This window comes from Thunnus albacares, chromosome 13 (assembly GCF_914725855.1).
Source record: "Thunnus albacares chromosome 13, fThuAlb1.1, whole genome shotgun sequence".
Taxonomy (NCBI): domain Eukaryota; kingdom Metazoa; phylum Chordata; class Actinopteri; order Scombriformes; family Scombridae; genus Thunnus; species Thunnus albacares.
In genome coordinates, this window is record NC_058118.1 from 6,628,543 (window position 1) to 6,645,955 (window position 17,413).

Below are 17,413 nucleotides of genomic sequence, written 5' to 3' on the forward strand. Positions count from 1 at the left end.
CACAGATAGTAGATACTGTATAAAGGATGCTGTGCAAAAGGCGTAAGGAACATGAAGATGTCTGGACAGTGAGGTTTAACCCGTTGCTAGGCAACGCCCTTTTGCAGACGGCTCGTGCTAGGTTGTAGAGAACAGCGGACAGCCTAATATAAAGTTAGACGGTTAAACGATTTCTAACACATGAAGTTTCAGTTGATTTCCTCAGTTCTTGTGCGTCCATGACCACAAGCGAGTACTAAATTTGTGTATTGTGAAGATGTTTAGTTACTGTTGGTGATTTATGCTGTAATGTCGTAAGTTTACCAGCTGTTTATGTAGCAATTTATCAGTGATAATTTATCCGTCTCGTATATGTAGCTTATCAAGCAGCATTCCTGTTGTATATTATAGCATTTAGTAACCATTTTGCAGGGTTTATTTCCTGTAATTCTAGAAAGTTAGTCCCACTTGTGAGGTTTATCTTAAATGTAGAGATAGTATAGCCTAAGAAGTGTAACATTGATGTCTTTGTTTCCCTCTCATTTAGAACCACACTCCCAAGGAATAGTAACAGTGCCTATCCATCTGTGTATCTGCATTTGGTTCACAATAAAACTGTCAAAGGATGTTCCTGCCTCACATGTCCTGACTAGACACCCCACATCACTGACTGTGTTTCCTAACCACTAAGCTTCAATACAGATGCAGATAGTGACTCGGTCCATCGTAGACCATCAAAAGCAACACATGAAGGCAGCTGAATCAACCTGAGCCATGTCGAGCTGAACTTTTTGAGTAAAAAACATTCAGTTTTTCTACCACGTCTTTCCATGTTGTTTTTATAGTTGATTGTTAAATTTGGAGTCGGCATCACTTGAAGCCAATTTGAATCATACAGTAGATTGCTTGAAATGCCAGGGGCCAATTGTTGTTTTTTTTTTGACCATATTTTTGTTTGTCCTATAACATATAATAATACAGCATGTATTTATCACAAACTCTTCCATAATACAATAGTATGTATCAGTATGACAGAATTTTGTCATTTTGTCATTTAAGCATGGTGGTGATCTTTATTGCAACACTGCCTGCTGGCTCCCCCACCCCCGCCACTTCATTACCCAGTCACCACAATCACGGTTAAGTAAAATCCCTAATGAACTGTCAAAACACAACCTAGGAGAAGCTCTGTGGCCACAGACGCTGAGAGGCAGCATTATTAAATGAGGCATTAGAAATAATTATTTGGCCATTTCAGACCAGTGGGGGTCAGCAGTTGTGTTTTTCAGCAGGGGGCTGTCAGTCTTAGATTATTGTTTATAATTACGCCATTATTTGCAGTGAGGGTACTATGATCGTTCTTTTGTTTCCTTATCACCAGTTCCACCCATAATTGATGACTCTGTGTGTGTGTGTGTGTGTGTGTGGCAGGATGATTTTTTATAGGAACATAATGATTATCTATAATCCTCTAGAGCAAGAGTAAAACACTCAAGCAAGAAGGTGAGCAGGTATTGTACAGCAGAAGGAAAGAGGCTGAGAATATAGCTGGAAAACTATATCATGTTCAGCAAACCCTCACATGACTTGACTGGGTTATAAGTATATATAGAATAGTATATAGAAAGATGGCTGGTTTTATAGTGTAGGAGATGCTAATCATCTTCTAGATCACCATGATTCAGTGTGGCTCGGCCCAAAGAGCAGAAAGGTTTTCACTTTTTTGTGCCTTCATTGTATTCCACATAAAGCTGTCAGAGGGGTATTTTAGTTCTGTTGACTGACTAAAAGCTTTTGTTAAAATATGTAATATACATTAATTATTCATTTAAAGCACTGAGGGGATATTTAGACACAAGTTAGGATGAGATAGGACTGAAGAGCTTGAGGACGACAAGCATGCTCCTTCATAAAAATGTGTGTAATGTAAGATCTTAAATATGAAATCAGTTAAGGATTTGAATGGAGTTTCTTTTCATCCTGAAATTTTTAAATACCATCTGAAAGTTCCACACACAAGTTGAAAAAAGTAATGATTAGTCTTCATTCAGTATACTTTATTCTGCTGTGGCTGAAAGGATAGGTTGAACTCTGTCATAGGACAAAATCTTCCAAGCGAGCCAGGATGAAAATAATGTTTGTGTACATATTTCTCATAGCTGCCTGGTATCAGTGTTACACTGTTTTTTAGAACCATTACGGAAAACCTATATCAGTCTGTAGGTACAAATTACAAAAAGCAGTTGTCATTGTCAGTCTTTCTACTTCAAGAAACATGATTGCTCTGAAGGCTAATGAGCTTGTTGACTGTGTGGTCCTCTGTGATCCACACTCTTCAACACCTGTCTGGATACCATATGGCTGCCTCTCTAATGATTGTTGGGTTTACACACCATGAGTTCCAAATGGAGCTACAAAGTAATAGTATACTAAACCCTGCTTCTCCTAAATCACTCCGCTGAAGACAGTAATTTTTTTTTGATTCACCCTGTATTTAGCTGTGATCGCTCCCTGTGGTTATGAAGCTATGGCTAGGCTACCACAGCCAGAGATTCTTTGAAAGTTTTCTTTTGTTCAGTGTTGTACAGTATAAAGACCTTTGCTCCACGTTTAGACGAAGGTATAGTCTTAATTTACAACACAACAGCGGTACTGTAATGGTCCCACATATTTATTTACTTTATCCGCAGGGGCTTGGAATCTTGGTACCTTAACCTCACACAGTTTTATTCCGGTGGCTGCCAAATCTGTCAATGAAAACAGTTATTTTGGAGTCATCAGCAAAGTCTGGTTAAGCGGTTTGACTTTGGAGAATGTGCAAGGATGTGCAAGCATGTTTCAGCCTTGACATCATGCTGAAGTTACTCATTTATTATATAAGAAGTGCTGATGTTCACACAAGGAATACCTTTACCTCCAGTAATCCAGTTAGCAGGGGCATTTCCAAACGTAAGAGTACTTGTCACTCTTCCTGTCAGCAGTGGTTCTGTAGTCTGTAAATAAAAGCTTTGCTACCTTGTTAATATGTCACTTCCCCTGCTTTGGTGGAATTACTGATGCTCAGCAAAAATTCCAGAGAGCTATTTTATACTACTCAAAGCAGCTACATAACAAGTACAGTGGGTGGGTTTCCTCACGCAAACCAAATATGTGGAGGTCAAGTGAACTGAAGACCAGGTGTGAATGTGTTAAACTGTCTATTAGCTCCTCATTAGAGAGGTGACATTATGTGTGACGCACTGATGCCAGCCTTGCAGGTCACCACTGACCCAGTTTGTACCTGTGGGAGAACAGAAAGTGGAGCACTATGTCTCTCTAGAAGACCTGATAGTCAGATTTTACCATCACTTTGCCCATAATATTCTGAAATTAATCACAAATCTCAAAGAGGGCGTATTCATGCCATTGCGGTAGAGTCTTTTAATTGTGAGTCATTATTGTTCTGCTCCTTGATGATGAGCATAGCATCTGCTGTGTTAGACATTTACAAGGGTGACTCTGGCTCTGTTCACTATTTCTTTTTCAGCATATTCTTTGAACATTTCATTTCACATTCCAGATAAAGATTTTTTGCAAGATGTTTTCCTGCTGCAGATTCTACATGGCTCCTTTTAGCCACAATGTTCTGCCTTGTGTTATTGGCTGTCTATGTTATGACTTTGAATAATTGATAGAGGAGTGCGAGGGTAATCTCTGGAGTATTGGTCTCTCACCATATCCTAGCCCAAACATCACTGTCTGGCTACAAGGAGGTACAGACTCTCTCTATGGAACAGGGGTCAGACAGTGTGTGTCTGCTGTCACATTCACTTGCTGTCACTTCCACACCATATACTGTATTGTATGTGGGATGTATAGGATATACCCTGTAGATCTGATCTTTTGGCATTTATTCCACAGTGTAAAAGACTGAAATCTGACAAAGGCTTGGAAGGTCTTATAAAGCACTATTGAAAATGAAAATGTAACGCTATGATTTTTGCAGTATTAGAAATGTCACTCACATGGCAGAAGCAAGGAAATACATATATCATAGTCATTCTTATGAACAACTCAAATCCAGCCTCTGCAATTCCTCTCCAGTCTCTTCTCATCTTTACCCATCACATTTGCTCGTTAACCTTTAACCACTAAAAGGGAAATGTGAAAGTGCCCATTGATTGCCATTTTCCTCTCATTGCCACACCTCCCTGCTAATACTCTCATAAAATTAAATTATGACAACTAATTTAGAGAAACAATTGTGCCATTGTGAGAACAATGGCATAGATTTTTGTGACCATTTCTTAATTTAACTTTCCCATCTTGTGTATATAACTGCATATAATCTCATCACAAATGCACGGTAGATGTTTCAACATCTAGCGTGTATAAAGAGCCGCAGGTCTGTGTGTCTGTTTGACCGAGGGCGGGGCTGAGCTACACATACACAGAGCAGAGAGGCCACAGCAGACAGGATGAAGCTCTGCATTCATATAAAATCTGGCAATGTGACAATGTGTGGGCGTGTTTATTTATGCTTTAGAACCCAATTGCCATGAAACAGTCCAAAAATAACGTTTTACTTATCTGATTCACAGCTTTGTTCACGCCAGCACCGCTCGCTCTCTTCATTCACTCTCTAGCTCTCTTGACTACCACTGCTCTCTCTCGCTCGCTCTCGCTCTCTCTCTCTTTCTCTCTCGCTCTGGTTGAGCCGGGGAGGAGGGGCCAACTTTGCATGCTGTGTGTTTACAAACACCAACCGACAAATCCCGCATAGTATACCTTGAACGCACCTGCAGGGTTTGCCTTCTTAGAGACTTATGCTCAGACTTTTGATCGTACAGAGGGTGTCTGGCTATTCCTCCTCACGTTCATATTCACTGGCCTGCATCCAGACTTCTATGTATTTGCTGTTCTCCAAGAGCTCTCTGTTGGTGACATTTGGCCGCTGGCAAGATTAAACCTATGATTACCTGTTTTCCCTCTCACAATGGGCAATACTTTTTGCCTGGAGGAGGAAAGGGAGACTCATTTCGTTGAACCACTGAATGTCAAGAAAGGTCACTTGGGCCTTTTATTACTGAAGTGCCTCTACCAGAGGTACATTTATTGAGAGTGACTAGTAAAGGTTTTTTTTTTGTGGAACGTTGTAATACTGCTTAGACATTTGAGTAGTGCTACAGTGTTGTCAGACTTATTGACTATCTTGACCCTCCGCTGTCCTTTCCTAGACTGTGTGTGTGTGTGTGTGTGTCTGTGTGTGTTTTGTTAATGGTTCTGTCTGGAAACTAACCTCCAGGCTCGCTCCACCCCATGTTCTTCTGAATATGTTGAATAAATCTGCCTCATGGCGAAGCCTACTTCTAGATCATGATATCAACATGATCTGTACAGAGAAATTCATCTATTTACATTAGTATACCTCTTAAATAACAACAATTTAGCATTTTGGCACAGGGCTGATAATACAAGGACGGGAATTCCCAATTTGTCTTCACACTGGAAACATCCGGGGGAAATTTTTCAGCTCTTTATCAGTGAGCTCTGGGTGATGAGATGTTGGCCGGGGAAAACCGCAGTGATGACAGTGACAGAGTAGGAGGAGTGATTTTTGGCAACATCGAGAGTGACGACAAGGTCCTTGTGGGCTGGTTGGACGTATTTCTTCAATTAATTTTAGGTGCTTTCATTTCTGGTTGAGTGCATTGGAGCTTTTGGAGGTCAGCCCAATCTGTAGAATGAAAATGGCCAAATGTCTTGCCCATATTTGTCATTTACTCACTTTGATTTCATCAAAGCTCCACTTAACAAAGGCTGTCACATGTACCTTTTTAACCCACCACATAGATGCCACCAAAATATCTAAATGCTATGTGATTCCATTGTAGTTTTTCTTAAATATTGCCTATTTTCCCTATTATGATGACTGATGTGGTTTTAAATATTCAGTAAAGCCATTTGTAAGTGTGTCTATTGTGGTAGACCACATATTAAGTTGTTGCTGGTGTGATAGCGGGGGGTTGAGGGGCTTGTTTGCATATGCAATTTTCCATGACAGGATTAAGGGTTATATTCTTCTGAAGCTCTCAGGGTTCAGCCTGTGTAGAGTAGGGGGTGAAACAAATCATCTCCACCACATTCTGTCTCGCTTCTATCCATTTTCTGCTGACACTGCACTAAATGGTATAATTTGGCGACCCCTTCCCTCTGTCCGTCTTTTGACTTTTAAAAGGCCAGATGTTCTCTGCATGTCTAACACCTTATTAAGCCCTTCGAGGCTCGAGAGATCATGACATTTTTATTTTTTCTGTGGACTATGAGATGAGGCAGTCATGCTAGTGTGGATTTTACTAACTGTGTTGGTAGGTCAGCATGATAATGGCTTTGTAAGAAAGAAGCTTCAAGCTGTAATAGAGACCACCTCTGAAGGCTGATGGGGTATGCTGTCATAATTAATGTTAACTTGCATACAATTACCAATCATTACAGATGCTAAAACATAGCTGCCATATCTTCCATGCTGATTTCTTCACTTGTATCAAGTGTAAAATCACTACTGGCGTGACAGATGAATTAGCCCGTTGCTTCATGAGATACATAATGACATCTGATTGCATGACCTCAGAGTCTAATGGTTGGAAATTCCTGGATGTAAATTGGATCATTCACACCACGTATGAGCTGATATGTATGTACATCTTATGTTCTTAACATATGGAAGGGAAAAGGCACTAACAAGCATTTCCAGACAGTGCATTTTATTTTTGCACAACCTCACCCAGAGGATGTTCATATGAGGCGTGGTAGAGGTAGATTGCTGGACGCCTGAGGGGAGTAAAGGGGTGTCTTGTGTTGGCTCTTTGTTCTCTAACGCCCTAATCTGTCACCGTCAGGTACCCCTGGGGAGATGAGTCGTGATAAATACAGGAGGGGATTTGAGAGGACACTTAAGAGGGCTTCTTCATGACTTATATATGAGTGTAGGGAGAAAGCTGCTGTTAATAAAATACCTCGGGCCACAAACTGCTTTTTCATGTGCTTTGCGGTTCTTTCCTTGTGTAGTTTTCAAGAGATATTTTTCTGCTATGTTTGAGATCATTGTAGATAGCTGCCTCCCTGTTTTTCAACCATAAGAAAGTTTTGCGATGACACAGATCTCAAATCATCTTAAGCATTGCCATAGCCTACTTTTTTGACCCATGAATTAGGTGGATATTGCTGCGTTGCCCATAGTAATTAGTACAAAACACAAGCTTGGAAAGGGTGTTTGCAAATATTATTGTAAAAATAATATGTAGTAGAGCACTGACAAGCAGTGTTGTGTGTGTGTGTGTGTAGGTTGTAATAGAGTAGAGTCAACACAACTACAGGTGTAGGAGATCAAAAACATTAATTATTTTACTTTTTCATGTCTTTTGAGGATGTTTGACGGCAGAGCAGTTCAAGAAACCTCATAAGAAAACCACTGATGATGTAGGAGACAGATAAAGAGAATCATTGACTTAGCTATAAATTGTAACACGTCACTGATATTGTGAAGTCCATTAGTCTCAACTTCAGTGGAAGAGCGGCTATTCCCAGTCTTTAAATAGTTTGTCTGTTTCTTACCTCTGCTGGTAATTAATACTTTCAATCTGCGGTCACAACATACCATCCATATGTCTTCCTGTAGGCGCCGATCTACTGTGCATGTGTGGAACGTGGACTCCAGAAAGTAGTATAAACAGAACTACTACACGTCCATGGTATCTGCAGTTGTCCATGTGTGCATCCTCTTGGGAGTATATTCAGGCCTTAAATTTGCGTTGAGTAGTCATTTCTCTGACCATGTGGTGTTGGAGGGATGTTTGTATGGAAGGAGACCTTTCCCCTTCCATTATTGCCAAGAGCAGACAAGGCCTGAATTAATTAATGCACATTTTCAGATTCAGCAGACTGCGTCCTTCATTCCAATCCTCCGAGCGACTCTGCTAAATGAAACTCAGCAGCAAGGTCTTACAGATTGTGCACCTTGCTTTTATAAAATTGTAGCTGTAGTTTTCTGAAAACCCAGAGTAAAAAAATATTGGGATGATCATGACCTGACTCCAGAAGCTCTCACATTAATTTTATTTGACAAACTTCAGAACTCTTTTTAGAAATACAGTCTTATGCATCTCTGAAAGAGGCTGCCTCCAGTATTAGTAGCACTGAGACACAGTTGCTACTGTGTATTATCCTTTTTTCCATCCAGACCTAGCCAACAATAAGCTTTATGCTATTTCTGTGGAAATGGTAGAAGAGCAGTGGCAACCAACTGAACCAGTGTAAATAAAGGTTTTCATATTTTTCAAGCCCCAATCCACAACTGGTATAATTACTGGTGAATTGACGAGTTGCTTTAGTAGCAGACCCTGTGATTGCAGTAATACAAACTGTGGACTTTGGCTGAAATGATACACCAATTGCAGATTCGAGCTTTAATAATGCTGCTTCAGTCGTCATGTCCAACAAAGAGTTAACAATGGCAAACGTGTGTTTGTGTGCATGTGTGCCGTGTGTGCATGTCTGTGTCTTTGTCTCGCAGTCTCCTTAGAGGCTTATAGTGGGGGATTTCTAGCTGTCAGCTAAAAATGCTGATGTTGGTGTTTCTGTGAAACCAGACTGTAGACATTTCCATACGCCGTACAAAAGCTAGCTGAGGATCCCAGACAAAAGGATAATCTGGTAGTGTGACCTTATGAATATTTAAGAATAAGCCCCAGTACAATTAATTATCTTTTCTAATCGTTGTTGATTTACTTTTATACTCAACATTTCCTGCATATGTATTTTTTCTGCTTTATCTCTGCCCAAAATATACTAATTAATACTGCAAACATATATGCCTAACATTGCTGTTTTTTGTTTGTTTTTTTTTCTTTTTTTACATTTTTGTCAACAGTGAGAAGCCCCTCAAATGTTCTTCCAACATCTTTCCTACTGTGATATACGAAATAACGTAAAATGCAGTCGAGATAGCCAGCATAAGTCAGGAAAAAATATGGGAATGAAGGGAATCACTTATATTACACAAAACACAGAGAAGTTTCCTTTACTCTTAGTGGTAGCACATTGAATCCATGAGAACAGATTTAGAAGATTTGGCGTAATGTAGCAGCTTCTACGTGGGCTCTGTTCTGTGTGTTCTGGCTCTGTCATATTGTATGTTTTGACAGCATTAATGGAGTAATTTAAACACATTCTTTCTTGCAGTTAATGACTTGTTTATTTGATTCTGAACTTTCCTTTTAACCACACATACTGATATTACACATATGAGCAGCTGTCTAAGCTCCAAATAAGACTTATACAAAGAGTGTCAGTTTAATATGATGCTTTCAATAGACTGTGTTCTGCCTATTATTTTTCTTGTGTCTGTGTTGCTTCTCTACTTTAGAGCTTGCAATAAAATGCCCAAGAAAGGGATGAATTTCAGAAAGCCCCTAGCCTCTTTGATTTAGACCCTTAGAGGCATATAAAACAAGCAACTGACCCAGATAATCAAGAGTCAATATCGCCTGCCCTCTTTACGAAGCTCAGTCTTGTCAGTGTCAGCTTGTTATTAGCAATATAAGTAATAAGCATGTGGATAATTAGTAGCAAATCACTTGTGAGGTTTCCCTTTAAAGGTGCAGTGTGTAGAATTTAGTGGCATCTAGCAGAACGGACTTGGCACAAATATAATATTCATAAGTATGTTTTAATTAGTGTAGAATCATCTAAGCTAATAATTGTCAGGTCAGTAACGTGATACTAGAGTTTGTCGTTCAGACAGTGTACTTAGAGTTTTAGTTAGAAACAGTTCACATCTGGCATTAACATGAGTCTCCATATGCGTCTCGAGTGACCCTTGTGATCGGATCTCACTTCTTCGCTCTATATGCAAATAATCACGTACATCATTTCCGTTTGCAAAGACCAAATGTGTTGTTGTTTTTAACCGGCAGGAGGCAGCAATGCACTTCCTGTGTCTGCCAGAAATTTAAAAATATTGCCGGAGAATCCATTTTGCCTGTTATTGTGGCCTCTTCTTGATGTTTCACACTGTACTATGACATTGTTGGCGTGCGAATGAGTATGTACTTAAGCTTACACAGAGGACATCGGTTGAGTAGGCGGTCCCAATGTGGCCCAGGACACATTTACATACACACTGCTAAAATAATGTGGCCATATGCAGCCCAGACCATCTCCAAATTCGGTCTGACTGATCCGATCTCCTGTGTCCTCAATGCATCTTGGGTGCATTCACACCTGTACTCAGAGCTGTTGTGATCAGATCACCTGAGACGCATTTTAATGCCAGGTATGAACAGGGCCTGAGTGTAGTCACTTTCAAAAGTGGAATCTGCAACATTGTTGGCATCAGTTATCTGGATTGAGTAGTGGTTTCTGTAGTGTCACTCGTCAGTCATTTTTTCTGTGACTCCTGCCATTTTTGAATTTAAATGCGTCAGTGTGTTTGTGTGAAAGGGTTTTCTGTCTGTATAGCTGTTTAATACATCTGAAAGTTTGACTTTCTTTGTAATAATCTTAAAAGCCCAAAGAGATTCCTCTTCAAAGCACTAGAAAAACTGATAAAAAGCTGATTTGGATGCCATAGAAGTTTTTCTCAGCAGAAAATATCTCACACAGCAGCAATCAGTAAAGGCGTTAAACTCTCACCCACTCTGCTTTTATCAGCTGTGTTGCACTAAAGATCACACAGCAAAATCAGCCTATCAGGGCTATGATAGGAATGGGAAATTTTGGCTGTAAATGCGTGGTTCATTTTCTGTTCTGCTTAATCATGTCTTAAAAGTGAGGATGAACAAATCTCCATTTAGACAAATGAAACTTGGCATTTGAGATAAATTCTAACATAAGTTATGATTGCAAACCAAAAAAAATCCCAGTTTCACAGTCAAATAGAATAATTAGTTTTTGCTTATCAGTAGCTATTGTAATTTGAAAACACAATGATACATTTTTTGTTTAAAAAGTTGACATCTATGGTACATCATGGTGTTTTCTAGACCCTGCAGGCTGTTGACAGTATCACTATGGTGACTGTCAATGTGTTTTATAATCAAGACTCCCTTCAGTTATCAGCTTGTATCCATACTTATTGCAGACAGATTCAAACAGAGCATAGGGAGATGGCTCCGTTAGGCCAGTCTGCCCTGCCCAAGGCTCAGACTCTACTGACAGACGTTTGTGTAGAGACCCCTGCCCTCCTGCTACTGAGTTACATCTGCCTCGCTTACTGAGCCAGGCCCATGTAAAAACAGCACTGCTGTGAGAGAGGAGAGCTGGCTGAATGCTAATACTCTGGCCTTGAGTGGACCTTGCCACCTGCAGCCCTTTTCTGAGGCAGCAAGAGCAGTGTGTTTTTAGTTTGTAAGAAGCCAGCATTACCTCATGCCTACAGAAAACCCTCTGTTGTATTTCAGTATGATTCCCTGGGAACAATCACGAGACATGGACGGGCTCCAAGATCATTAGAATCAGAATGGAGGCAGGCGGAGGCTGAGTTCACTTTGGCTGGCCTTCCTCTGAGGTGATTGATTGGGCTTCACTATCGTCGTCCTGAGAGGAAGACTGGGATATAGGGACCAGCTGACTCCTCTAACTGATGGCAAAATAACTCTCAAGGACACAAAGCCTCGCCTGAGAGCTGAGGCTAACTCTCTTAGAACCGTTAAAGAATCTGTGCTGTGTAGAGCTGTTTTTCCGTTTTTCCAGTAAGATCTCCTCAGCTTCAATCTGAAAAAAGTAATTTAGGCTGCAACAGTTTCTGCCTAGTGTTTGTGTGCCACTTTCAGTGACATTTGGTGATGTTATAAAGTGTAAGTTGTGTCCTTTGCTATTGGCTTGATGTAACATTTTTATCATGGCATCCTGTGGTGTATCACTCACTAACAGTGCTATGGCCAAAATGTGACATTCCCCACCCTCAAAAGAGCTGCATTATGAAGTCTTTACTTCAAGTTTTCAGTATATTTCTGCCACTCATGTGACATAGGACTTGCTGTAGTTTGAAGGTTTATTTCAGTGCTACATTTCTATTCTTACGTTTACCTAAAAGAGTACAGAATATCTCCATACTCACGTACAGACACATTATGGTCGATTGCTTTTACTGTCCTCAAGAGAAAAACATGCTTTATTCCGATACAAGAAACCCACTTTTATCTTCAGATTCTGTGCCAGTTGTTCCACATCTAAGAGTGCTGCTGCTTAAACTGCTGCTGCTTCATGTTAAAAATTTCCACTGACCTTCAAACATTCCAGTTTAGTATATGCAGTTTTAAGAATTTACCAAATATTCCTACTTAGAGTATCTGGAAATCTGTAATATTAAAGTAACTTATGTATCTCTAACAATACAGTTCAAGAGATTAATCAAAGAAAAGAAAATTGAATAAGCATGTGTCCCTGAAAAATTCATGTATCATCAACAAAGCAAATAGTCCGGTCATGAAATGCTGGTCATAGGTTTTTATAAAAAGCTGTGCGCAGTTGTGTGAAGTTTCTCTATGTGTCCTAAAACATCATCTAAAGTGAATGAGGAGATTCTCATACGCTGCATCATAAGGTTAGGGTGTTTGTCTGTGAGCATGTTCACCCTCTGATAAACCGGTGACCTAACCACAGTGATTTCCTGTTTTTAACCTCAAATCCTGTCTGTGAGCCTGCTCAGGAAAAGAGTGACCAGTGAATGAATGGTTGGAGAGTAGCAACTTTTTCAGTTTGTAAAAATAAAAGTACCAAAAAGGCAGGACCCATAAAAAAGAAGTTGACATTTTACTTCAGGCAGCTGTCTTACTTGTTCTAACAATTTATTTTTACTTTATAATCTTTATATGAAATGATCTAATAGTTTCAGTTTTCTCGGTGCTGTCATGCACCAGAATAATGAGATGAAATGTTGTCTTACGGTGTTTTAGCTGGTGCCAAGATGTGCCCGAAGAGGACATTCAAGTTTAAGGAGAATGTACTTGCAGACTCAATGCCTGTATTGATTATAAATGTCGGCCATGAAGCATCTTTTCTTGCCTACAGTGACAAGTAACGATCACATCTTTGCTTCAACTGCAATGTTTTCACAACTAATTTAGACAGTATTAGGAATTCACTGAAACATGCTCTTATTTTGGGAAGCTGCAGTGGGACTGGCCATCACTAAGTGATGTAGCATTTATAGCTGCATGAGTTCTGTTGTGTCCCTCGACTCGACGTTCTGCCAGTTTGATATGAAGGTTTGTGCAGATTAATATATATTATATGTAATATTAATAAATATGTTTATTTTTCTATGCTACTTCTTCAATAGTTTTCATTTTTTGATCATTTTCCTCATGAGACAATGTGTTAAGTTTTTAGCCAGTCAAAATATTGTGTCTACTAGTTTATATGGTCTTACCCAGAAAACATATGGTCTTTTTAGTTTGTTTCCCACTAGATGCATATTCAGAGAGGATGTCAGATATTACTATAGCAATAATATTGGAGGATGAACACATAGGAGCCTCAGCTGCTGGGTTAGTAAACAGCTGGTCATTAGTGTTGACTTAATAACAGGTACTGTATAGTAGCATTAAAAACCCTCCAGGGAGCCATCAGATCGCCCATCATCCGCAGTTTCCAAGACAACATAAGAATCACAGGCGCTAACATAATCTCACAAGATGACGGTCACGTGATTTTTATACCACACCATGTCATCACGATGTTTGATATAACGTTAGTCTTTGTGCTGCTACAAAAGTATCATTGTGGCAGAAGGTTATTTCAGGTTAGTAATGAGATCCCTGGAGTATTATGGAGCCATAATGGGACACATTTGAAAAGGTTGGTGCTGGTGTTTCACATGTGGAACCATCTGTGTGCTTTTGTCATGCTGAGTTATGTAGCCTACCACAGTTAAGTCTTGCACTCGGAGAGACACGTTCCTTACTCATTTATTCATCTGTCTGTGTGTGTGTGCTGCAGTAGCTGGCGGTAGGAACATGCAGGCTGTTTCACAATCAAGAGTCAGAGTCAAGTTGACCACAGATAACACCAGGCAGTGTCACCTTTCTCAACAGTTAATTGCTTTCTCATTATACATAAGCAGCCAAAGTCAGTCTAGATTATTGTTTTGTTGAATGTGTTTTATACTGAGGACAAACCCTCCCCTTACATCCAGCTTATCTGTTCACCCCGTCTGCCCATCTGCTCTCACTGCAGCACTGCATTCATGTGTGCCAGGTCTACTGTCAGTTCTTGCCCCTGAGCCCCAGGCCTCATTTAGAGCATCCCTGACACAGAGTCAGGGTGGCATCGTTTCCATGCAAACCATGGACCAATATGAGGTCTCCACCACTTCCAGGCTTCCTCCACATGAATGATAAACACTCGTGACAGTCTTGATCACCACATTGACTATCTGTCACATTGACTATCTGCCACATCCACCGCTGCTTTGTCCAGCTGTCCCTTGACTAGGAACTGACAAAATAACAAGCTCATTTGTCTAAAACTATAAGACTTTATTATGTGTATTTGTTTCAGTACATGGTTGCAATCTTGGAATATGCAGCGTGTTTCAGAGGATCTTTGATATCCTTTTCTGATTCTTTCTCCATAAAAAACAACTGATCTCACAGTCCATCACCATAAGGTGCAGGTTGCACACACAGCAGACCCAAAGCCTGGGACAAATCATCAATTTCACTAATTTAGCTACCCTATTAACATGCTAATGTTTGGCCATTTGGTCATTATTAGAGCATCAGAGGAGTAGAAGTGAAGAAAGCTGAAGGTTCATCTGTTCTCACAGTAACAAACCGAAGCACACAGCTACAGAACTAAAGTGGCTTTGGGACAATCCACTGAATATTCTTGAGGGGGACAGCTAAAGCTCAGACTTGAAACCCACTGAAAATCTATGAGGTGACCTGGAGATCACAGTTAATTGGTGTTCCTGTCCAATTTGACAGCTTGAGAGGATCTACGAGAAAGAATTGGTGAAACTGCCTAAAGGCACACCTGAGAGAAATCTCAGCTGTAATTGCTGCCTTTGGTGGTTCTATGTGGGTTTGGCACTATGTGTGTAAATGATAAAAACATTAGCTAATTAGTTTTAAGAGTATGTCACCATGAAGTGCAAGATGCCTCATTGTGAATTAAATCTATAAAGGAACAAAATGAGTTAAGAAATTGAAAAACATTCTTACTTCATTGTATGGGATCTACTTCAGTCATTTTTTCCTGCCCTCTCACTCTCTGTCTCTCCTCCCCCTCTCTCTGTAGTGCAATGTGAGTGCAGAGCTCATCTTCCTCTTATGCTGAGTTACTGTGGTATAATAAGTGTTCAGCGCCAGTCGCAGGCTCACTGAGTTAGTCTAATGAAAAGCCCATTCAGTGGGCTGTCATCTGTCAGCCACCATTAGATAGTGCTATGTAAACATTGGCTGACAGCAGAGGAAGGCTTTTATGTTACTCAGAGATGGCACATGATTTTAGAAACACTAGAGAATTCATTTCTTTAGTATTGATAAGCACTCGCTCCCTGTTTCACAAAGAAAAAACCCAAAAACAGATACACTGATACTCTTGTGTGCCAGTAGTTGGTAAACCCTGGATCTGATTTTGTTTTTCAGAACGGTACTGACTACGGGTTCCTGGTACGTCAGAACTCTGAACTCTTGCGAGCTCTTGATGAGCTGGAGAAGACTTGCACCACACTGAGGGAGGAAAATGGCCTGCTGGTAAGACTAAAAATAAAAGTTTGTAGTCTTGACTGCACCTGGCCTACTTTCTAGTAGGACAGGTTCACAGAAACTGAGCAAAACATCTACCATACATGTGCATTGTTTTAGTTTAGTCCTGTAAATTGCTCTGTTTTTTTGTTCTCTGTCATTTATTCAGTTCATAAATAGGTAATTATTTTGTCAGTGTGCCAGCTTTTCCCCATCTATCTTCTGAATTTCCACCGGTGGCACAGGCAGATGATATGAAGCAAGCCTAATAAGCCTCACTGAATAAATGTTTTCGTGACTCTCGGTTGGCATTGCTGTGTTAATATGTGCTACAGGCGTTGTCTGATGATGATATTTGTTTCCCCCGTGTGTTTAGCGGAAGAGCAGTGCCCCAGAGACAGAGGAGAAGGTCAGGCGACTGAGGAGAAAGAACACAGAGCTGGCTGTTCTTGCTAAGAGGCTGGAGGAGAGGGCTCGAAAACTGCAGGAGGCCAACCTCAAAGTGGTATACCGCACAAATAAAATACCTCTAACATGTTCTCATTTAACTGCATTGCCTCGCCGCTTTGCCCTCTCTGTGACCCAAACACTGGCAGTGACTCATTATCGAACACCACCATCCAAATCACCACATCACCATGATGTCCGGTAATGAGATGGATGGAATAGTTCAGCATGTGATGAATAGGAGCCTTGTTGAAAGGTACCAGCACCCTATTGAAAAATTTAACGCATCACTGAAGTGACTACAAGAACAAGTTTTAGAAGATTTTTTACTTATTTTATTTGACTTGGACGTCCCTTGATATCTCTTTTATAAAACATTTTTACGTAAATCAAACTAGGAATTGAACACAACGGTCAAGAAAACCACAACCTTGCCAGTTTAAAACTTTTACATTCCTCATGAAACATTTCTTGAATGCAGTATTTTAGAACTGATACGTTAGCAAAGATGGACATTGTCTTTTACAGTAGTAGTTGTTTTAGAACATGGGGTTGCTAGTTAGACACCATCTGTACCTCTGCATAGACATACATATCAACATCTATTTTCAGATCAAGGGATGAAAAATTAAATCTGTCGAAAATTTGTACACAAACATGATAATTCACTGGTTGAATCCCTCTGTGTATGCGGCAGCATGTCTGAAAAGACAAGCAGTTACATAAAATGTGCTTTTTACTATGCAACAGCATAAAAGTATACAGTTGCTTCAGCAAAATTTATGTCCGTATTCCCTGACTACTTTTTTAATATTAATAGTATTTGCTTATGCAGTATTTTTTGGCATCTTTTTGTTGACAGAATAAATTATTTCCCAGAAGATCCAACTGTCATCACTTTTGATGAAGACACAACACTTAAAAAGTATCTTGCTTCAACACACAAACTGCACGTGAAATGATCATTAAATAGGTTGATAAATGTCTAGTCTCTTAACAAATGGTGTGAACATCATGATGAAATCTAATCCAATACAATTATATTGTATTGTAATAGTATTCTAACTAAAAGCTGTGTGTTGCACAGTATCTCGCAGTAGTATTTGAAACATGCTTTTGACAAAACAGATCTCAAGTGGGAAAGAGCCCCCAGCCAAAGTCTCTTCCTGAAGAGCTGCAGTAATCTAGAAAACAATTAAAGGACCACCTACAGTATCTCTGTCCTGACTCCTACCGTCCCTGGCTGCTGTGTATTC

The 17,413-nt window shown here is 40.0% G+C and overlaps 1 protein-coding gene across 6 annotated transcripts in view; it reads left to right on the top strand.

The window, feature by feature from the left end:
• The window catches only part of LOC122995011 (RIMS-binding protein 2), a 62,269-nt gene that overhangs the window by 9,005 nt on the left and 35,851 nt on the right, over positions 1-17,413 (top strand). For all 6 annotated transcript variants that reach the window (XM_044369917.1, XM_044369918.1, XM_044369912.1 and 3 more), the window contains exons 3-4: positions 15,612-15,719; positions 16,087-16,215. In XM_044369917.1, coding sequence (XP_044225852.1) covers positions 15,612-15,719; positions 16,087-16,215 — 237 coding nt within the window. The remainder of the gene's footprint in view (positions 1-15,611; positions 15,720-16,086; positions 16,216-17,413) is intronic.